The sequence below is a fragment of the Podarcis raffonei genome, chromosome 3, assembly GCF_027172205.1.
Source record: "Podarcis raffonei isolate rPodRaf1 chromosome 3, rPodRaf1.pri, whole genome shotgun sequence".
Classification (NCBI taxonomy): Eukaryota; Metazoa; Chordata; class Lepidosauria; order Squamata; family Lacertidae; genus Podarcis; species Podarcis raffonei.
In genome coordinates this window covers 74,526,192-74,549,547 of record NC_070604.1, presented here as the reverse complement: position 1 = coordinate 74,549,547, position 23,356 = coordinate 74,526,192, and the positions used below count along the sequence as shown (strand labels likewise).

The window sequence follows — 23,356 nt, the reverse complement described above, 5'->3', positions numbered from 1 at the left end:
TGAATTTAAGATTGGAAAACTGAGAAACAGTGAGGAATTGCCCCTAGTTGCAGGAGAGGGAGATAGATTATGATTTCATGGACTATCCTTATTTTTGCATGCAGTGAATCTGCAGTGGTTGTTGCCCAGAAGGAATGACAGTGCCCTGTTACCCTGTCATATTAAGATTCTGGATTATTAATAGAGAGATACCTCCCTTGCAAGCAATCAAGCAATCAGGTCTTCCAAGTGACCTTTCAGTCACTTCCCTTTATGGCTAACCTGTAACTATATCCCACCCACATGCTACTCAAAAGGCATTCATTCCTCGGTGCCAGCTCTTCGCACTGTTATGTTGCGAAAGAGCAATATGAAAAACGCTATTGCTATTGAACACACTTTGTAACTGGGTGTTAAAGGGCACAAATTATGCAAATAATCAAGTCATCTTTAAAACCCTTTTCGTCTAACAGAACAAATGAATAAGTAACAAGTTCCTAAGGCATTTTCAATGCTGGAGAAGGTAAAGTTCATTGGCTTTAGCCCAGATGGTTGACTTGACATTTTTGCATTACAGGAGAAGCAAAGTTGTGGCTTGGCTGTCATTTCTCCCCCTTCCCTGGACTCCCCATCTGGAATGATTCAGTGAACACCTAAAACCTTGCAATAAACAAATCTTGTGGGACCCGAAAATGGAGAAGCATCTGAAGAATATTATTCTGGTTTCGGTTGGATTCTTGTTTCTATTTACTGCTTATGGAGGGCTCCAGAGCTTGCAGGTAGGTGGACCTTGTCGTGGAGTGCACATTTGAAGGGGGTATCTTTGAAGATGATCTGTGGGGATATAATGCAACAGGGATGCTAGCCCAGTGAAAGATAGCATGGGTCTTCCATAACAGAAGAGAAATCCCTGGAGATCACACAAACTTCTGGATCAGGTTAAGGGTCTGTCTAGTCTAGCACCCTAGAGACCTTTGGAAGTCAACAGCCCTGCTGAGATACAATGCTCCCATGATTTTGCCTAGTTCTCTTTTAAGCTAGTGGCCATCACTCCTTCTAGCAATGAATTGCATTATCAAATTATGCATTTCTTTTGTCTCCCCTGAACCTCCTACCAGCCGGAGCTAGAAGAGTCTGATATAATGACAGAAGGAGAAACCTTTCTCCCTCCTATCAACTTCTTTGACACCATGCGTCAGTTTATAGACTTTTGTCATGTCCCCGTTGGACATTTGTTCTAAAAATGGTTTTTAACTTATTTTAATATTTCTTCCTCCAATGAGCTCAAGGTGTCATGCATGTCTCTCTTGCTCTCCATAGTATCCTTAGTATTTCCATTGTCCTTTGCAGTGTTTGTGCTTCCAAATGCTCCACTTAAGTCCTTGTCTTAAAGTCTTGCTGACTTCTCTCTCTCCCACCCACCCCGGTCAGTCAAAGTCCCCTTATGTATTGCAAAGCTTTTGATTCCATTTCATTTTGTCTCTATAGAGCAGCCTCCACTCTCAAGAAGGCCTGGGCGTTGCCTCTCTGAGTGTTGTCTATGCAGCCCTTATCCTCTCCTCCATGTTTCTCCCACCGATCCTCATTAAGAAGCTTGGGTGCAAGTGGACCATTGTGGGCTCCATGTGCTGCTACATCACATATTCTTTGGGAAACTTCTACGCCAGCTGGTAATGCTGCTAGCCTACTTCCGATAAGATGTGCCATATATTTGGGGACTGTGGTCTACTTCCATCCAAACTCCAGTGTAGAAAGGTTCAGATACTGAGTAAACAGCCAGACTTTTGTCCATAGAATGACTGTGGCATCACTGCAAGGCTGAAAACCATGTTGGGCGAGGGGGATTATATGAGCAGAAAATCTTCATATCTTAATTCTTTGTGGTGACTGCAATACAGAGGTGGGGGGCCCTCAGCCCTCCAGATGTTGATGGACTCCAATACTTGTCAGTTCCAGCTGGCACGGTCGATCATCAAGGATGGCAGGTGCTGTTGTCCAGCAACATCTGGATGGCCACAGGTCCCCCAACCTGCTGTAATATGTAAAGCAGCTTCTATAAGGTGGGTGGTTTCTGGGTCCCTGCCAGTAATATCTCACAGTGGTGTGGAAATATCCCATAACGCAATGTGAGCGAGCCACAGAGTGAGCCACTGTCCACATTATGGCTGCCACTAGGGAGTGGGCCATTGCCACACAGCCACTGTTCCAATTTCCAGGAGCTTCCCTGTGACCATCCAATACAAACTTGCCTCCAAAATATGCATCCACAAAAGGAAGAGAAACAGCTCTTTCCAGTAGGCTTCTTTATGACTGTTTTGTGGTCAGAATTGATACCACCCCTAATCTGAACTAGAGTCCATTATAATGAGACACACAGAGAGAAGGCTGGAGAATGGTGTTCCTCTTGCTCCAAAGAATCCCAAAGCTGACCCAGCCCTTTTAGCAGAGATATGCAGAATGGTTCCATTGGGTATATGAGTGCAGCTTTAATGTTGTGGTTTTCAAATCACTCTGTTGAGAGCTGCATGAGCTTATTTCAGTCTCCCACCCCCACTTAACTTGAAATGAACCTGATACACAATTATGCTCTGTCTCCTAGACCTGGGAAAAAACTTCCTGGTGAAAAGTCCAATGCATATTGAGGTCTCAGTCTATCATGTATTAGACAAACATGAATTCTGAATATTGCTTAAAATATGATAATCAGGGAGTTAAAAGCAAACCCTCAATACAATCTAGCTCCTTACGGCTCTTATATCACATGAATACGTCTCCTTATAGTATAGGGGTAAACATTTGAGCAATTCATCTTGAATTTAATGGTGTAACAAGCTGTCTTTGGCCTTTCTTTCAAGAATGCTAGCAGCTTAAAAGAGATATCTAAATAACGTGTTTTTTTGCAGGTACACACTGATCCCCACATCTATGATCTTGGGGCTGGGAGGAGCACCACTCTGGTCAGCCAAGTGCACATATCTCACCATCGCTGGAAACTCATATGCTCGGAAAGCAGGGAAAATTGGGAAAGATATTGTCAACCAGTACTTTGGAATATTCTTTCTGATATTCCAGTCCTCTGGAGTATGGGGAAATCTTATATCATCCCTTGTATTTGAGCAGACACCCAACCAAGGTAAATATTATATATACACACACACACACACACACCCTGGGGGCTGTGTCCCTGCTTACACCACTTGCCAGCTCCCCTGCCACCCCCCCATATGAACCCTGCCTAGAGCTTGCCCATCCCACCCCATGCCACCCTCCCAGCCCCGTTTCTGAAGCTGCTTCTCTCTTCTGTTCTACAGTCCTGCTTTGCTCTCCCCTTCGCTCCCATGTCCTTGCATCCTACCTCTTCCATTTGTGCACCCTGCCCTTACGCACAAACCACCCTCCTGGTAACCTCTGGCATCTTCCTCCTCTCACACATTGCAACTACCTTTTCACTCTGACTTCATGAAAATCCAGGATTCTGATGTGGCACTACAGATCCTCCAATGAGGGCTACGCGACGACAGCCTTACTTTTTTATGATATTACCACAGGGTACCACGTCCTTGCCTATATCTGCCTTTGGAAGTGCTGCTGATAAATAAAACCACTTTTTCATGGTTTTTAAAAAAACCTGTGATACTGTATCAGATACAGTAGTATAGATGCAATTTTAAGGATAATGGAATAACCAAAGTCTAGCGTGATTCTCCCCTCTTCCAGCAGCCCCCATAACCTAGCTACATTACTCTGGAGGGCATTCTGACACCACCAACCCTCAGTGTGGCTGCAGGGGAGGGAGGGCAGGAAAATACCTCCTGTTCAATTATTTGAGGATCTAAACTATTAAACCCACTTAAAGGATTGTTTTCTTATTGGCGTGGGTGTCCAGGTTGCAGTTCCTGTGGACAGCTTCCTAGAGCATTGGGAAGAGGTCTAGTGAAATGGACTCCTTCGGATGGTGGTGGACTCTCCTTTTTGGAAGTTTTTAAGCAGAGGTTAGATGGCCATCTGTCATGGATGCTTTAGCTGAGATTCCTGCATTACAGGAGGTTGGGGTCCCTTCCAACATGATATTCTAGGTCTTCTACTATTCAGTCTATGGTTTTGTTGTTGTTGTTGTTGTTGTGTGTGTGTGTGTGTGTGTGTTCAGCACAGGAGTTAAAGGATTAACTGGGCAGTGGTTGTTAACTCAGGCCAGGTGGAGTAGGCCGGTTAGAAACAAATCCAGGGATAACAATAAAAGCAGGCTGCCTCAAGGGACAGATTAGGGCTAAATGCCACCGGAACTATATAGGGGGCGAAAGCCTGTCTCACAACTGCAGACTTAAGCTAGTTTAAGGGGATAAAACTCCACTGGCTGACCAAACCAAAAGTTACTGCTAGGAGATTAGAAAATGCTGGTAATGTCCTTGAAGACTGGCAAGGGATCGAAACATTTGATCATGGCTCAAAGGCACGGTTACTTTGAAACTGCGAAATACCAATACTGTATGAAATAGCAAAGCTTAAAGAACAGAAGTAGCATTCTCTGAAGCGGTATCTGGCTTTTACACTGTTGTTCATGCCAGTCCAAGTGAGCTCCCTACAGCACTGTCAGAACTTATAGGACCAGAAAGGGCAATTTAGATGGTCCTGATCTTTGAAGTGCAGAGGGCACAACAGTGACCAGTTATACATTGATGGGGCACATCAAATGCCCTGCTGCTCAAGCAGCTGCTTCCACATGGATTTGTCCACTAAAGGAACCCTGTCAATTGGCTATGGCATTTCTGTGTGTTGCAAAGGATTCCTGGACAAGTTCCATTATTGCCTCTCAAGCAGCCTGTCCACCATTATTGATTTCATTGGTGATGAGAACCTCGATCAGATTTTGAAGTACCTACCTCAGGGTTTTTTGGAACACAGATTGAAATCCATTGCGGATGTATGCTTGAATTTATGGTCTTGATTTTGACGACTAACAACTACTTCTCTTTTCTTTTTCCTATGGCCTAGTGGAACACTCAGATGCAGATCTGTGCTGTGGTGCAGAACATTGCACGGGGGTAAATGCCACAAACAGCACTGTGGCTCAGAAAAAACCACACGATACCTTAATCTACACTCTGCTGGGAATCTACACAGGTAAGTGCTTCCAGACACCATTTGTTTGTTTGCTTGCTATTTCAATTGATATCACCTAAGAACAGTTATCTCAGGTATGCCAGGAACAATGTCTTTTAGCCATCAAATGCCTAAATAAACAGAAGTGAACAACATGTCCAAGGATTCTTTGTGGAAAGCCACAACTGTTAAAATGTTAGCTGTTAAAGCTTTAACATATAGCATAGAAGGTGTGCACCAGATCATCTCCAACATTTCACTTTGGATGGTCATTGAAGAGGACGAAACGGAGTGGTGAGCAAAGTGTGTTTCATGGACCTTTGTCTGCCATTATTGATTTTATCATCTAAGAACCCCTTGATGTGCTTTTTTCCCTGGAAAACCATTTGTAATATATCATATTTGACAGTATTTTATGGTATGCAACATAATTTAACTGTTTTTGATCGCTGTCTTGTAACTCACTTAAAAAATCTTACAGCATTTAATAAACAACATTCAGTGATTTTTAGTATTTGACAGCTTTCAATCTGCAAAATCTAGGACTGGTTATGATAGAGGCCCCCAGGCAAAATTATAACTGTCAGAAAATACTAACAGTTCCAAAGCCTTCAAATTTTAATTTTTCGGGTCAAGATTTCATCTTCCAAATTGTTGATTCAGATTTTGAATATGAATTTTCCCACTCAGAACTTAACAGGAAAGTTCAGCAAATTTGGCGTATTCATTAATATTCGTTTCAGCTGTAAATTGTATGGCATATCTTTGCCGATGAGTGATTCAGGCCTCAGTTAATGAAATAAAGTCTAACATTCCAGTTCCATAGTATAATTTCCCTCTTCACATGTGCTTTGGAAAAGACTGTCACTAATTCTGAAGCCAGAGGCTCAGGAAACAAATTCATCTAGAGGCAATGTTGACAGATGCAATCATGGTGCCCCCATGCTGATCTCTCTTTAACCTCTGACCTGGAAGGGTAAGAAATCTGTCTTATGCAACAGCACAGTTGGTTTTTCCAGCTGCCATAGCACAAATGACACAGCAGAGCACAGTTTGCTGTTCATGGTGGATGCCCTGATATTGAAGACAGAGACTTCAAAACAGTTAATTTTATTTAAACTCTCTTGGCCTCTAGGGCTGAATTTAAAGACACTTGTTGACTGAGTATTCTAAACCCATAACTGAGCTCTGAGAATAAATCTATGAATTGCTTGTCACTTTGGGACTTGGTTCTTATTCCAATGCATCCAGGCAGTGGGGTGCTGGCTGTGTTGCTAGTTGCTATTTTTCTGGATCGGATCACAGACGACCAAGCAGAGGGTGAGAAAAAGGAGACACCTTCCTTGTGCTTCACTTTCATGGCAACATTTCGGCATCTTAAAGATAAACGCCAGTGTCTCCTGATTCCCCTGACCATGTACAGCGGGTTTGAACAAGGATTCCTTGCTGGTGACTACACCAAGGTAGGAACGCGAGCGAAATGCGGTTGTCACATCACCTACCCTGAGTTCTTCAATGAATACATGGGGAAATGTTCATGGGACACTCAGGACTCTTGAGTCTCACCTCCCACTACAGATAGATGCCCTACTGAGAATACCTGAAACCTGCCCAAGAAGCCTCTGGAGTCAGTGAAGAAAGTGTTTTAGAAGCCATTAGCCAGGAAGAGCAGGAATCAAACAAAACACACCAGTAGGTCCACCAAGAGAGACCTGATGAAAATCATGTGCCATCAGAAGTCAAATAAATCCCATGTGGCTCCAATACTTTCTAAAGGTCCTGTTGTCACTCATGTCCTGCTTGTGGGCTTCTCACAGGCATCTGGTTGGCCAGGGTGAGAACAGGATGCTGGATTAAATGGACCTTTGGCTCTTATGATGCTCTTGTTATGTTCTCATGTGACCCGCTGAGGGGAAGAGGGAGCGGACAACCACTTGGTGCTGCAGGGATCAGAGGGAGTTGGATCTGGATGGGGAAACATTGATACAAGGAGCAATTGCCATGGGTTAGAAGTCAAGTGTCAGGTTTATCACTTCTCTCACACAAGACACAACATGTTGGCAGTTTAACTAGTTGAGGTTTATTAGCAATAACAGACTTCCAGCAATCCGAGTTTCCCACAGCTCACTGTCGGAGTCAGTTGACTCAACTGGCTTCCTGCCCTTCCCAAGGCCAGATATACCCCAGGCCCACCCTCGCTTCCTGCTGGTCCTCCTTGGTTCTAATTGCTTGCTCCGCCTCCTTCTTCTTGGAGACTCTGGTGCAGCCAATTACTCCTCCTCGGAAGTTGAATCCAACTCCCTCCTACCACCTGCATCCTGCTCCTTCATCTCTGTGCTGCTACGAAAACTACAGGCAGCATTCCATAGCGAGAAGGGCTTAACTCACTTTCGTTGTGTGAAAGAATCAAGCTTCTATTCCCTCTGCCTCTTCCTCCTCCTCTGCAGATTCCTCTCTGCTGGCCATGCCTCTGGCATCAAGCCTAGAGAAGAAAGGCATCTTTCTGCCTGCCATATTGATGTATTTGCTTTATTAATTTATTGTCCATATTGTCCCCCAACCCAGAGTGCCTTGCAAATCACAGAGGTATTTCATATTTGGGTAGCCCTTGCATTGCCTCCTAAACAGCCCTATAGTCACACAAATCTAGCTGGCTGACAGTTTGCATACCCTGAATGGGCATGCACAGGTACAGTATCAAAAAGATACAAGGTTAATGTGAGCTTACTGGTAGCTATAAGTGAGCATACAAGCAGGTCTTATGGTGCTTTTTTTGTTTTAATGATGCAGATCTTAGCCATATTTTTAGTACTAGCATATTGCTTCTGTGGTCTCCATCTGATTAAATGCATCATACTCTGATGTCCAGGAAGCCAAAGAGCTACTCATATGGTTGGCAATCATCTACCTTATGGACACTTCCAGGCAGCCTGTTTATGATGTTACTGGCAAGTGTTATCCTAGATCCCAGTGCATTTCCCCATCACTTTCCTTACTGCAAAAAATCCCATCTTTGGGGGAAGCAGGCATGTTATGCAAGACCTTCCAAATCAATTATTGTTGCCCAACCTGAACTTACTGGTGGTATGTGATTGAATCCCACCCCAAAATAGTGACAGCCTGGAAGCGCTGTGTGTCAACTCCTCCCCCTACATTTCCCCAGTTCTTCTGCTGCTTTAGCATTTGATAACATGTACGGCACATGAGCAAATTATCCCCCCCCCCCCGTCTCTCAGCTCCATCACTGCACAGCAGGCGCACACATTAAATCTGGAGGCCCTACAGCAAGGCACAGAGCTGTGCTTTATTGATCGCATCTTCTCTGTATGAATATTCACCCAGCACTCAGAAATAGACACGAAGCCCTAAGCCTCAGATGACAGAATCAATGTTGCCGCGTTGAATAATAATGCCATGTGCCCCTGTGTGTCTTTCTCTTTTTCTCTAGTCCTATGTGACCTGTGCCCTTGGGATAAATTTTGTCGGCTATGTGATGATCTGCTTCTCGGCTGCAAATTCACTCTGCTCCCTGCTCTTTGGGAAGATTTCCCAATTTACTGGCAGAAAAATTCTATTTGCAATGGGTATGTAAAGGCTAACGGAGGACCGGGGGGCTCATCTAGTGTGAAAAATTGGGTGTGCTCATACTAAGAGGCAGGGGGTATAATTTAATGAAGAACTGGCTAAAAACATGATCAGTCCAGATGAGGATTCTCCCCCTCATTACTGGGAATGAAACAGTCTTGGCCAATTTGAATTTCAAATATGTCTCTTTGCTCAGTCACTTCAGAGAAAGTCTCAGCATTTCTAACACAGAAGGTGGTTCTCAACTCATGAATCACATATACTAATAGCAATCTCAATTCTCTGGGTGCCAGTTCTGAAGCAGTCAAAACAGCACTAGTCTCACACAAGAGAGTGGTATTTGCACAGAGTTGGTTTGCAAAAGGATAAAAAAATAAATTTGAGGGTGGGGACCCCAAAACAGTCCATTGAGGACTGAGGGTTGTATCCAATGTAATATTAACAAACACATTCTGTCAGGAAAAGATTTATTCTTGTGCAACAAAATGTTCCCCCCTCTCCTCCCCCTGTGCACCCCCTAAATGTGTTCTGGGGGTTCTCCGAACCCTTCAGGGCAGATTTGGAGAGGGCACAGTGTGCATGAGGAAAGGAGAAAGAGTTCCATCGCATAAGTGGAAATCCTTGTGCCAACAGAACACAATAGTCAATGTCATCCTGAGCATGCTCAGTTGGTGTGGAATGCTCACTGACGGCTAAGAGGGGGAACAGGGAATGCAAAATGGAGATGGAATAGAGGATCCTAGAAAATAACGTGGCTGGTTGGTTGGAAATCTGAGCAGAAGTTCTCCACACAGCAACATTTTTGCTGCAGGTCCCCTTTGTATTTCTTACCTCTGAAACTTTACTTTTGTGTGACCACATGGGGTTCTTGGAGTGGTTGCATGGTATACTGATTTATACTGCATAATCCCGAATGAAATGACCCACAAACAAATCCCATCCCAGCATCTTGGACAGGGGAGAAGAAGGTTCCCTTCCTTTCATCTAATGACTGGCATTCCCTGAACAGGGAGGTGTCATGGCTTCTGAAGTCATGAAGCAATATGTTACGTATTTGCCTGTCCCTTTTGGAGGTGCTGATCTGACAATAGTATAATTTATAGGGTCAACTGGCAGCACTTGCTAAGGCACTAATCTGACCAACGTCAGGGAGGGAGGGCAGACTATGAAGAAACATTTGGGGAACTTGGCACTGCTGGCAAATTATGTCTTGGGGTTCAATTTCTCATGTTTCACTGGACTTTTTTTTTTTAATGAGCTACCTCTGCACATTCTCCAAACTGAATGTACTTCACATCTAATATGACTTAAGAGAAATGTTCCCAACTACACATCCTGGATAAAGAAGAAATCAGCTGGCATTTTGCTGCCTACTTCACCCATGTCATTAGGCTGACAGGTGCCCATTATATGCCAGGACTAAATTACTTGCCTTGACAATGGGCTGGCTGGCTTGTTAGGCTAAGCCAAGCCAAGCAGGAATGGGTGGGCATGAGAGACCCCAAAGAAGAGATTGTGGCTCCTGCCCACAATCCTCCTGCTGCAACACCATGGTGAGCTAAGCTGTGGTTTGGCTTAGCCAACATGTCATCTGAACCAGGACTCAAGGTTTGTTTCCTCCAGGCAACCAGCAGAAGAGATAGCGGGTCCTTACCTCTGTGACCTTGGGGGCCAATGGAAAGGAGAAGACTCTTGATTTGTTTCCTGAACGGCAGGGTACATTGCCCAGCCAATGTGCTCCTAAGCAGCCTCATTGCCCCTCTGTGCACTCTGTTGGCTCTCCGAAACATTTATGTAGCTGGAATTTTGACATCCCAGGTGGTTGGTTGCTTCATCTTTATACTATAGCCAGGGTGCTGATCCTGCTTCTTTGCTTCCAATGTCACCTGGGCGGCTGCCACTGTTGGAAACTAATGGGCAATGTGGACTTTGGCCTGGTGCAGCTATATAATTCTCACTATCTGAAATGGCCTACTTCTGAAACTCATTATTGTTTTCTCTCAATCTTTCATCATCTTCCAGGTGGAGTTCTCAACCTTGCCTGCATAATAGGACTATTGCTCTGGAAACCTCGCCCAAGCCACCTTGCCCTGTTCTTCGTATTCCCTGCCCTGTGGGGTGTGGCTGATGCTATCTGGCAGACGCAGACCAATGGTAAGCCTTTTCTATCATGGAAGACTGGCAGCAGAAGCACAACTCTATGAAAGTCAGTTCCACTGGGATCAATGGGGTTTACTCTGAGGAAAGTGTGCATGGGACTCTGTGGCCTTAGTCTCACTGAAAGCAGATTCTCTAGACTCCAGTAACTATCAGTGCTTCCAGATGGGGGCATAATATTGCAAACTGACTGTTGCAAATGGGAGTTGGTAATAGCTATTAAAATAAAAATTAAAAACTATTAGATTTTCCCTAGAAAGGGTAACTTGAATTAAGTGGTGGGGTGGGCACTTCTATGCTGGCTGGCATTCTATGCTGACATCGCATGGATGCCGTGAAACATTTTTGTGCATGAGGAGCACCTGTCTGGAAGCTCCTGAGATATGTCCGAGTAGAATGCACTTTGGCAGAAAGAGTTGAAAGACTGGGGCTAGATCTACACAGCTATTTTTAAAAAAACAACCCGTTGTAAAGCTCACAATGGAAAATATCACTGAGTTGTGATTTCAGCTCTACAGCACCATCTGGTGTCACAGTGTTATACCACATTTTTAATGTTGTAATTTGACTAATGTAGCTGAGTCCTGGGTCCAAAACAGGTATGCTGTTTAAGGGTACTCTCATTTTGACTCAAGAAAATCACCATTTTATAGTTCAAACTGGGAAAAACAAATACAGTAAATGGACAGAAGTACAAAGGTTCACAAAATGTTTAGGGGTATGCATACCCCCAGAAAAAAAGCACTGGCTATATGGAATGACAAATGGCTTAGGTGCTTTTCTGGCAACAACTAAAAGCATCAGATGTGGACAAAAAGAGACCCTTAAAAGAGGGTTGTATCAGACCTGTTCACTGATGCCATGCAAAGTACCCCAAATGATCTTCCATGTACAATAGGAAGAAGAACCATCACAGCTTTCCAAGTAATGATAGTTGGGCATGTATAGACTCCTGACAGAAGCTCACAGCACTGGCATTAAGCCACAGGTGTTATGCATAACCCAATTCAACACCTGTAATTTAATACCTATGTGTCAGGAAATTAAGCCCCTTCCTTTATTCCTCTGGGCTTGCATTCATAAGCAATGAAGAAATACTCTCTTATTATTACCACTTACCACAGATGGTATTCATTTGTATACATAGAGAGCACAGCCATGCCACACATTTCAAGCACATGACTTTCCCCAAAGAATCCCAGGAACTGTAGTTTAAGGGTACTGGGAACTGTAGCTCTGTAAATGACAGTTCCCAGGATTCTTTGCAGGAAGCCATTTGCTTTAAATATGTACTGTGGATGTGACCAGAGAGCAAAGGTTTGAAAGAAATCCTCAAATGCAGGCTGTGTGCTAAGTCAAAAGGAATACAGTGGAACCTTGGTTCTCAAACGGCTTAGTTGACCAATAAATCGACTCCCATTCCAATTTTCAAATGTTTTTCGGAAGCCAAATGTCCAATGCGGCTTTTGCTTGAGCGCAGGAAGCTCCTGCAGCCAGTCGGAAGCCGTGCCTCAGTTTTCGAACAGTTTCAGGAATTGAACAGATTTCTGGAATGGATTAAGTTCGAGAATCCACTGTATCTGATAACCAGGAGCTAATTGAAATGTTTATTATCCCTGCTGTGTGTGAGGGGAGGGTCATGGAGATTAAAATAACATTGCATAAGAAAAAATAAAGATTAACGGCTAGAAAGACCTTTTGTATGTTGAAATATTTACACTGTCATCCAAGGAATAAATCCTAAGCTAATTAGTTATGGTGGTTAAATATGTCACCACGCTGCTTACACAGGCGAAATACAAGCACTTGTACACCTCACCAACAGATCTTGCTCCATTAAAAAGTACCACCTTACATACATTCTCTCTCATTTCCTGGGAATGTCAGGGCAAGAGAGTCTTTTGACAACAACAAAGCTGAACCAAGCAAGGATTACATACAGGTTAGATGAGGTCATGCTAAGGGCTTAACTACACTTCCAGGTGCCTCCGGTCCAGACCGCAAGTATTTTGCAGGAGGGGTTCAAGGCTTCGAGCACATAGCAAGACTTCAGACTTACACATTTAAAGTGCGTTAAAGCTCGAGCTGTTTGGAAAGTGATGAGGAAATGCACTGAAAAGTGTGGAATGAACACATGATGAATTGTAAGAAGCATAAGCACCTTGTAAGCAAATCAGGATGAACGCTCAACAAACCAGGAAGCATAAAGCAAGCCTTCCCTCCAGATGTTGCTAGACTACTGCCCCTGACTATTGGCCAAGTACCTGCATCTGATGGAGGTTGCAGTCCAACAATGCCTGGAGTCTATCAGGTTAGGGAAGGTCTTGGCCTTACATGGAGATATGGTGGCTGTGATCTATTCCTTCTTTTTGCACATTACAGAACTATGTGATATGTAGAAGCATATGTAGAAGTTCTGGACTTGGAGAAGTTCTACTGAATGTTGAGGATATGACTAAGCTTATGAAGTTATTGGGGAAAGGGACATCCTTTACAGACCCTCCAAGTGTCCATATTTTCCAGGGACAGTCCCAGATTTACAGTAGCTGTCCTGGTTTCTGATTTAATCCCAGAATGTCCCACTTTCCCCAGGATGTCCCTATTTTCATCAGAGAAACATTGGAAGGTATGGTAGGGCATCTCTATTTTCATTGGAGAAATGTTGGAGGGTATGGAATAAGACATCCCCAGGTGTTTTTTTCAGCTGGAACTCACCAGAACTCATTTCCAGCAACTCTCAGGTAGGCACTATTGCCATTCTATGAGGGATGTGTTTATGGTGAGTTCCAGCACCTCTTTTTCTAGCAAAAATAGCACTGGACATCCCTATTTTTGTCAGAGAAATGTTGGAGGGTATGCCTTTACAAACTTGTATCTGTATTCTTCTGAACAGGAGGCAGCACTTTGCTTAAAGGAAATCCTCTGTTAAAAAGTACCATATTTTTTGCTCTATAAGACTCACTTTTTCCCTCCTAAAAAGTAAGGGGAAATGGGTGTGCGTCTTATGGAGCGAATGCAGGCTGCGCAGCTATCCCAGAAGCCAGAACAGCAAGAGGGATCTCTGCTTTCGCTGCGCAGCAGTCCCTCTTGCTGTTCTGGCTTCTGAGATTCAGAATATTTTTTTCTTGTTTTCCTCCTCCAAAAGCTAGGTGCGTCTTATGGTCTGGTGCATCTTATAGAGCGAAAAATACAGTACATTGTTAAGGGATATGCAGGCCTTCTTTTGAGCCAAGGTTCAACTCCAGAACATGGGAGCAGAACCCCAGAACTCGATATAGGTACTAGTTCTTGGATCTGGGAAATGCGAAGAAATAATAAGAAGCTCAGCTCAAGTCAGCTGAAGTTGAAACTCCATGCAGTAAATATAAAATGATAACTCGAGATAGGACTAGCCCTAAATAATCAACAGAAGATTTGTGAACATGTGCAGAGTGCCTTGCAATTATCAACCGCTGCTTCTTCTACCATTCAAAAAAAACACACCAAAAACAGTAGCCTGTGGTACTTGATCCATTGTGGAAGCTGTATCTTATCTTTGCTGCTTCTAAGAAAGAAACACTCCACACGTGCTCAGAGCTCCACTCTTCCTAATTATTACTTCACACTGGAGGGCACAGGTCTGCCATTGAAAACAGGTTCCACAGCAGAATTCAAATTAAACCCTGTGCTTTTGAATTACACACAAAGTGAGGTAGGCATGAGCTGCTCAGTTTAATTATCAGTTACATGACTCAGCTCTTACTTTAACAGAGTTTCATTACAAAGTTCCAAAGAGAATTCTAGAGACTGAAAATTTAACTCCTATCAGGGTTTAAGCAAGTAGCTGTTCCAGGAGATCTCTGGAATATTGACCAAGGGCTCCCCCTAAAGGATTTTAATGGAAAATGCCTGAATCCTTGCCCTACTCCACATTTTCAGATTCATCTATCCAAAAGCATGTGTCATATTTTGGCACCTCACTGTATTGTAAGTTAAATCTGTTTTATTTCATTTGTTCTTCTATAAGAGCTGCTTCATGTGTAATAATATGCATACTATTATGCACACACAAGCATCTTCCATGCTGGAGTTTTGCAGTAGTTGTGTTGTGGGTTCGAACCCCATGTTGGGCAAAAGATTCCTGCATTGCAGGGGGTTGGACTAGATGACCCTTGCGGTCAGAGCCATCTTTCCCATAGGGCTTAGTGGTGCGTCAGGCCAGAGCGCTGGCCTCTCAGGGGCGCCCCAGCAAGTGGGGGAGCTGCGCGACTTTGCTGACGGCCTCCCCTTTCCCTGCACACCATATGGATGGCGGGCATGCAGCTTCCCTCCCAAGCCTCTGCGGGGATCGCTCTCCCGCAGCAGCATGGGGGAGAGTTGTGCCCCCCCCAATGGCTGGCAGTGCACAGCTATGGCCACCCCAACACTATCCGTGGTAATTTGGGGGCACTGGGCGGATATTTGCACCCTGGCATCGCATCTGCTAAAGACGGCCCTGCTTGCGGTCCCTTCCAACTCTACAATTCTTTTTTTTTTTTTATAATAATTTTTTATTACAGATTTTTATAACGACACAAACATATAACAAATACATAAACAAACAAAAAACACAATCAAAACAAAAAACATGTACCATTTCATATCTTAGTTTCTTACACCTTTCTTCCCCGACTTCCTCATGCCTCCCTTCTCTGTATTCCAAGTTCTTATCATTTACTCAGCAAATCTTCCCTTATTTTAATAAAAATTCAAACTAATCTTCCTTATTCTCCTTGTCTTAACCATTACTAATAGTAACCATTTACTTTCCAATCCAGCATCATTCTAACTCTCATTAATTTTGTAGTATTTCTTTAAATAGTCCTTAAACTTTTTCCAATCTTCTTGCGCTGCTTCTCTTCCCTGGTTTCGGATTCTGCTCGTCATTTCTGCCAAGCCCATGTAGTCTATCACCTTCATCTGCCATTCTTCCAGTGTGGGTAAATCTTGCGTCTTCCAGTACTTCGCAATAAGTATTCTAGCTGCTGTTGTAGCATACATGAAAAAAGTTGTATCTGTCTTTAACACCCCTTGGCCGACAATACCCAAGAGAAAGGCCTCTGGTTTCTTGGTGAAAGTATATTTAAATACCTTTTTAAGTTCATTATAGATCATTTCCCAGAATGCCTTAATCTTCGGGCACGTCCACCAAAGGTGAAAAAATGTACCTTCCTTTTCTTTACATTTCCAACATTTATTATCAGGCAAATGGTAAATCTTTGCAAGCTTGACTGGGGTTATGTACCACCTATAGATCATTTTCATAATATTTTCTCTTAAGGCATTGCATGCCGTAAATTTCATCCCGGTGGTCCACAACTTTTCCCAGTCAGCAAACATGATATTATGACCCATGTCCTGAGCCCATTTAATCATACTTGATTTAACCGTTTCATCCTGTGTATTCCATTTCAGCAGCAAATTATACATTTTTGACAAATTTCTAGTACTGGGTTCTAACAGTTCTGTCTCCAATTTTGATTTTTCCACCTGGAAGCCAATTTTACTGTCCATTTTAAACACTTCATTTATTTGATGATAGTGCAACCAATCTCTCACCTTCCCTTTTAATTTTTCAAAACTCTGCAATCTCAATTTGTCCCCTTCCTTTTCCAAGATTTCCCAGTATCTTGGCCACTTTGACTCCATATTAGACTTTTTAACAGCCTTTGCTTCCATTGGCGATAGCCACCTTGGAGTTTTGTTTTCCAGCAAGTCTTTATATCTGACCCAGACATTTAATAGTGCTTTTCTGACAATATGGTTTTTAAAACTTTTATGTGCTTTAACCTTGTCATACCACAAATATGCATGCCACCCAAAAATATTGTTAAAACCTTCCAAATCCAAAATGTCTGTGTTTTCAAGAAGCAGCCATTCTTTCAGCCAGCAGAAAGCTGCCGCTTCATAGTACAGTTTGAAGTCTGGCAGGGCAAACCCCCCTCTTTCCTTTGAATCCGTTAATATCTTAAATTTAATTCTGGGCTTTTTGCCCTGCCAGACAAATTTAGATATGTCTTTTTGCCACTTCTTGAAACAGTCCATTTTATCCATTATTTGCAATGCTTGAAACAAAAACAACATTCTTGGCAATACATTCATCTTTATGACTGCAATTCGACCTAACAAGGAAAGCTTTAAATTTGACCAAATCTCCAAGTCTTTTTTCACTTCTGTCCAAGTTTTTTCATAATTATCTTTAAATAAATTCACATTCTTAGCTGTCATGTTTATACCCAAGTATTTCACTTTTTTAACCACAGTCAACCCTGTCTCATTCTGAAACCTTTCTTTTTCAACCTGTGTTAGATTTTTCTCCAATACCTTTGTTTTTGATTTATTCAATTTAAATCCTGCCAATTGACCAAACTCTTGGATTATTTCCAGAACTCTTTTCGTACTAGCTTCTGGCTCTTGCAATGTAAGTACTAGGTCATCTGCAAATGCTCTCAGTTTGTATTGTTTAGCTCCGACCTGAATCCCTTTAACCAACTGGTCCCTCCTAATCATATTAAGCAAAACCTCCAGGACCGATATAAAAAGTAATGGGGAGATAGGGCACCCCTGTCGTGTCCCTTTTTCAATCTTGAACTCTTCTGTAACCACATTATTTACAATTAATTTTGCTTTCTGTTCAGAATAAATTGCACCTATACCATTCTCAAACCCTTGGCCTACCCCCATCCCCCGGAGGTTCTTCAACATAAAGCTCCAAGAAATGTTGTCAAAGGCTTTCTCGGCGTCCACAAATATCAAAACAGCCTTAGTATTTATATTCACTTCCAACTTCTCCAAAATGTCAATTATATTCCTTACATTGTCCGACAAATGCCTTTTCGGGAGAAAGCCCGCTTGGTCCCCGTGAATCTCCTCCATCGAAACTCTTTTCAGTCTCTTTGCTAAAACATCAGCAAAGATTTTGTAATCCACATTTAGTAACGAGATGGGTCGGTAGTTCTTAAGTTGGGTCTTTTCAATCTCTGTCTTTGGTATAAGTGTAATATAGGCCTCTCTCCACGTATCGGGTGCCTTCCTCCCCTCCATGATCTCGTTGCAGACTTCCTTCAAAGGTTGTATAAGCCCTTCCTTCAAGACTTTGTAATATTTGGAAGTCAGTCCATCCGGTCCAGGTGATTTGCCCAACGCCATGTTTTGAATGGCATCTTCTATTTCCTGTGCTGATATCTCCTGGTTCAAAATTGTCTTGCTTTCCTGCGAAATCTTTTTCAGCCCATTTTTCTCGAGGAATTGTTGTATATCTGTTTCTTTTTGTGGCCCTTGTGTGTAAAGTTGTCTAAAGTAGTTCTGAAAACAGTTCCTGATTTCAGCTGGGTTGCTTATATTCTTTCCTTCCACTTCTATATTTGTTACCGTGTTGAGTTTTTGTCTCTTCTTTATTTGCCAAGCCAATAGCTTGCCACATTTGTCAGCAGATTCAAAAGTCTTTTGTCTCATTTGCTTAATTTTCCACTCTAATTCTTGATTCGTCAGTTCCATATATTGTGTTTGATAAAATTTTATTTCTCTTAAAATCTCTTGTGATTTTGGCTTCGATCTTAGTTTCTTTTCCCCTTCTTTTATCTTTTCCAGGATTTTTTCCTTCCTCTCATTTTGTTTTCTTTTCTTTAATGTATTTTGTTGTATCAGAAACCCTCTCATCACGGCTTTACTTGCGTCCCATACTATTCTTTTTTCTACTTTAGTCCTTAGATTGATTTCAAAATAGTCTTTCAAAGTTTTTTGGGCCTTCTTGCAAATCTCCTCATCTCTAAGTAAAGTGTCATTCATTCTCCATCTGAAGGAGCCAGTTGTTGTTTGCCTCATCACCATCTTTACTGCATTATGGTCGGAGAAAGTTTTTGGGCAGATTTCCACTCTCTTTATGTTCTGCGCCATACTGCTAGTCACCCAAATTTGGTCAATCCTTGTCCATGTCATTTTGGCTTCAGAAAAGAAGGTTCCCTCTCTTTCTAATGGGTGTTTTGTTCTCCAAATGTCTATCAAATCCATATTGTCAGTCATTTCAAAAAAGGTCTTTGGTAGTCTTCCATCTTTTGTTACTACCTGTCTTTGTGCTTTGTCCATATTTGTTGAAACCACTCCATTCATGTCTCCCATCATAATTAAATTATAATCCATGTAATCCATCAAAGTCTCATGCAACTTCTTGAAAAATTCAGCTTTCCCTTCATTTGGCGCATAAACTCCCACTATCAGATACTTTTCTCCTTGAAATTGGATTTCAATTGCCAAATATCTTCCTTGGTCATCTTTGAAGATTTGTTTCGGTTGCAGCTTTTCCTTTGCATAAATCACTACTCCTCTCTTTTTTACTCTGTCTGAAGATATAAATTCTTGTCCCAGTCTTTTATTTATTAATAGTTTCCTATGTGCTCTTGTCACATGGGTCTCTTGTAAGCAAATCAAGTCCAATTGGTCTTTCTTTAGAGCATGAAATATATTTTTCCTTTTTCTGGGAATGTTCAAACCGTTACAATTCCAGGTTAGAAGTTGCAGAGCCATGATGGGGTTATTTACTCTTTCCTCCTACAGCTCCCAGTTTTTGTTCCTCGTTTGTCGGTGGTTCCGTGTCCGTATCTAGTGAAGGATGCCCTTGCCCTGGAAACGTCTCTTTCTGTAGGTCTTCTTCGTGTTCTCCCAAGAACTTGTCTTTATCACTCACTGTCTTTATTCTTCTTTTCTTCCCCTTGTATTTAAAAGACAAGCCTTGGGGGAACTCCCACCTGAATTGAATGTAGTTCCTTTTCAGCAGTATCACCAGGTCCTTGTAGTGTCCTCTTGCGTCCAAAATGCTTTTGGGAATATCTTTAAAAATCTCAATGTGAAAATCTTCAATTCGAAGGGTTGTTTGGTAATGCAGGTTCAGTATTTTGTCCCGTTCCTCCTTTGATCTCAGAGTTATTAAACAGTCTCTGGGTCTGTTCTTCCTCTGCCTTGCTCCCAGTCTGAATGCACTTTCTATCTTAAATTCTTCTTTATTCAGCTCCTGCTTCCAAAAGTCAGAGAATTCTTTTGTCAAATAGTCCACCAGGTTGTCTTCTTCCTTTTCCGGCACAAGTCTGATCCTTAGGTTCCTCTCCTTGCGTTGCATATCCTGCATAGAAAGTGCCAGTTCATATTCATCTAGTTTCTTGAACACTGGTGGAAACTTTCCCTCAGCAGCAGTTGCAATTTCTTTAGCTTCCTCAGCTATCTTTCTTGTTGTAGATGATTCTTCCAATAGTTTCCCAATTGCTTCTGCATTTGAGTTCACTTTATTCCCAAGGTCAGTTATACTTTTTGTATTTGAATCAATTTTCCCAGAGATTTCTTCAATTTTCTTATTTGTTTCAGCAACTTGTACTTTGGTTTCTGCACCTTGCTTTTTTAATTCCTCTAAAGAGTCATTTATCTTCTCCAATACCTTAGCAAAGGATTCTTCTGAAGACATTATTTTCACTTTTGCCTTTGGAATAACTGTAGTTCCAGGGGCTCCTGATACAGAAGCCCTTCTTTGCATAAAAGATTCAATTTTGTATTGTCTGCCAGATCTCAAGGTTGTTTCTTGTAAATCCTCTTTCTTGTGAGATTTCTCTTTACCATCTGCCATAACAAAGTCTTTTACTCAAGGTCATTCCCACACTCTTGAGCTGTCAGACAAAAGTTCTCAGATTTTAAGCTCCACTTGTTGCTGAAACAATGTATAAGTCCTCTAGAGGGCGTACAGTCAGTTCTTTACTTTTAAATTTAGTCCCCCACTCTCCAGAAAATAAACAAAGTTCTTTTCTATTGTTCTTTCTCTTTCTAAAGAATCCAAGTCAATAATGTCCTGCAAATAGCTTTACTGTGCAACAAAATAAATGTTTCAGGTTGAGAGTAGCCAAAGTCAGTTAAAGATACTTTTTTGCCTTCTTATATCAACAATCCTTAGCCGGTGCCTTTTCTCCGGCAGTCCGATCCCCAGGTACAGGAGCAGCGGTGAATAACTCAATTTCTTTTAAAATGGCAGGAAAACACTTTAAAATCTTCTCCCCCCCCCTCCTGCCTTCGGGGAGGGAGTTCTTTACTTGGTGATGGATTTATTAGTTCCCACCACTCTCCTTTCGGGCAGTTACAGCTGAAATGCCTTTCGCTTTGATCTTGCTACAGAACGGAAAGCAGACTTCCTTTTTGGTGCTTGTCCGTCTCGGTATCCAATTTCTTTAATTTTAGTGCCCAATTATATCTTAGCAGTCAATCCTACTCACGGATAGATGTTCCTTTTAATCCAAATTCACTGGAAGAAGTCAGCGCTCTCCGCTAATGGCGACGCGGCTTCGCTTCGCAGGCTGGGTGAAGACGACTCTCAGCACCGCTCCACACACCCTCCGCTGATCCGCAGCCTTTAAAAAGGCTATTTCACAGCGTCGGGGGGGCGCAAAGGTGCCCGCCGAGTCTCCAGTTCACAGGCTACGCGCCTGTGATTTTGGGGGGTCCCCGCTCCGCCGTAGCTGACAGGACCCGAACCTACGAAGCAGATCTCTCCCGGAGCTCCGGGAGAAATCCGCCATTAAGCGCTGGCGCTAACCGGAAGTCTCCAACTCTACAATTCTATGAGTCTATGCTGTTTAAAAAGTTGCATGGGCCTGAAAAACACCATTATTATCCTCTTCAGCAGGATGTAAAAAGAGCCCTGGACATGTTAGAGCCTGAGCATGTTCTGCCTTCGCTCTTAGAGGGTATCAGTTGCTAGGAATCACAAGTAGAGGCTGTAGCATTCAGGTCCTGCTTAATGGCTTCTCACGGGTATCTGGCTGGCTACTATGAGAAGAGTAGTGCTAGATTAGGCCTTTGGCCTGATCCAGCAGCTCTTGCATTCTTAAAAGTAGAACAGATGTTCTAGCCAGCAGCCTCCCCAATGTAGCATTTCTAACAGGTTAATTATAAACATAGGCACTTCCATTTGACATGTGGATCATCCCGGGAAGTTATTCAGCCTCTGTATATTACATACCAGAACTGAAAGCAGATCTTACCACACCCCTATCTGTTTTTTAGACATGAACTGCCTGATGTCATCATGGGTTAGTTCATATATTCATTCCTGCAGCAACAGAGCCCATAGTTTGCATGCGTAAGGATTCCAAGTAGCACTGTTTTAAAGATACTGCTAGGAGCATGGATAACATTGGCCATATTCACACAATACATTTAAAGAATTGTGATGCCACTTATCAGGGTGCCCCTGTTTTCCTCCACTCAGAGCTACAATTCTCTGAGTGGTTTAACAATCCTTCACAAGGAACTCTTGAGCATTGCAGCTCTTGTGTCTCTGCCCCTTACACCGGCTGAAGCTGTCGCCCTCCAAAAGCAGGGGAGAGAGATTTCCCACACCAAGGAACAAAGATCGTTTTTTAATGTCCCTGGACCACTGTTGCCTGGCGATGGACCTGTTCACAGTAAACTCAAAACCCAGCAGTATATGGTTTAAGCTACAACGTTGTGTGATCCTAAGCAGCTTCCTGGTACAAAAGAGAAGACATTCATCATGTATTTTCTTGCAGCATGACCTTTTCCGGGGAGAAAGAGGGTTAGCTACTGCTGCTACAGTTACAGACCTAGATGGGTGTCAGATTTAGGTTTCAAACATAAGGTTTTGCCTAATTCTTCTCTTTCCATTTGTTTACAGCTCTCTATGGAGTGTTATTTGAAAAGCACAAGGAGGCTGCCTTTGCTAATTATCGCCTGTGGGAGTCCCTGGGGTTTGTCATCGCCTTTGGTTACAGCACGTTCTTAAGTGTCAGCGTCAAACTTTATATTGTGCTGGCTGTACTGGTGGTGGCCATGGTATGCTATGCAGCAGTCGAGCACCTGGAATCACAGTCCTCTCCTGGTCCTGAACTACCCAGTATCTCAAAGCAGGAGCCAAACGAACTAGGCGAGAAAGATCCGCAAACCCATTTGTAGCCCAGCAAAGTTCTTTTGAACTGGTGCAAAATGTACATAGGATTTTTTTTTCTGCCAATACAATAATGACTTCAATTAAGACAGTACAATACTAGGGACCTTCTCTTCTTGATACTAGTGACAAAAAAAAAATGTTTTTAATGGGTCTTTGATATTTTTTTAATGGGGGGAAGAATATACATTGATAATTCAAAAATGTTCTGTTTCTTACTAAATCACTCATATCCACATAGAAAATATAAATTGACTCTCAGATGGAATACAGGCTTACCACTCCCCTCAAGGAAATAAACATGAAACTGTAATTTCTCCATCCAAGTCTCCTAAGGAAATTGTTGGAGAATGCCCTGGGGGTGCCTGCAATCCCCCAGAACTCTGAGCATCCTCCAGTACGCTCAGCTCTGGAAAAGGCATCTCCCTTCTCTTCCAGTACGCTTCTAGCAACATACATCATAATGATATACAGTATGCACACTAAGCTTCTGTCAGAACACAGCAAGAAGCGTGAGACATCGTAGAGCTAATCTACTATTGATTTACACACTATGTAAATCTGATGAAATTGGGTGAA

The 23,356-nt window shown here is 42.6% G+C and overlaps 1 protein-coding gene across 1 annotated transcript; it reads left to right on the top strand.

The window, feature by feature from the left end:
• Positions 1–393: 393 nt before the first annotated feature.
• Positions 394–22,789, top strand: UNC93A (unc-93 homolog A). The gene is made up of 8 exons (XM_053382397.1): positions 394–758; positions 1,468–1,649; positions 2,883–3,112; positions 4,972–5,100; positions 6,331–6,542; positions 8,528–8,663; positions 10,687–10,818; positions 22,508–22,789. The coding sequence occupies exons 1-8, from the start codon at positions 672–674 to the stop codon at positions 22,783–22,785; spliced, it is 1,386 nt and encodes a 461-aa protein (XP_053238372.1). The 5' UTR covers positions 394–671; the 3' UTR covers positions 22,786–22,789.
• The last annotated feature ends 567 nt before the right edge of the window (positions 22,790–23,356 follow it).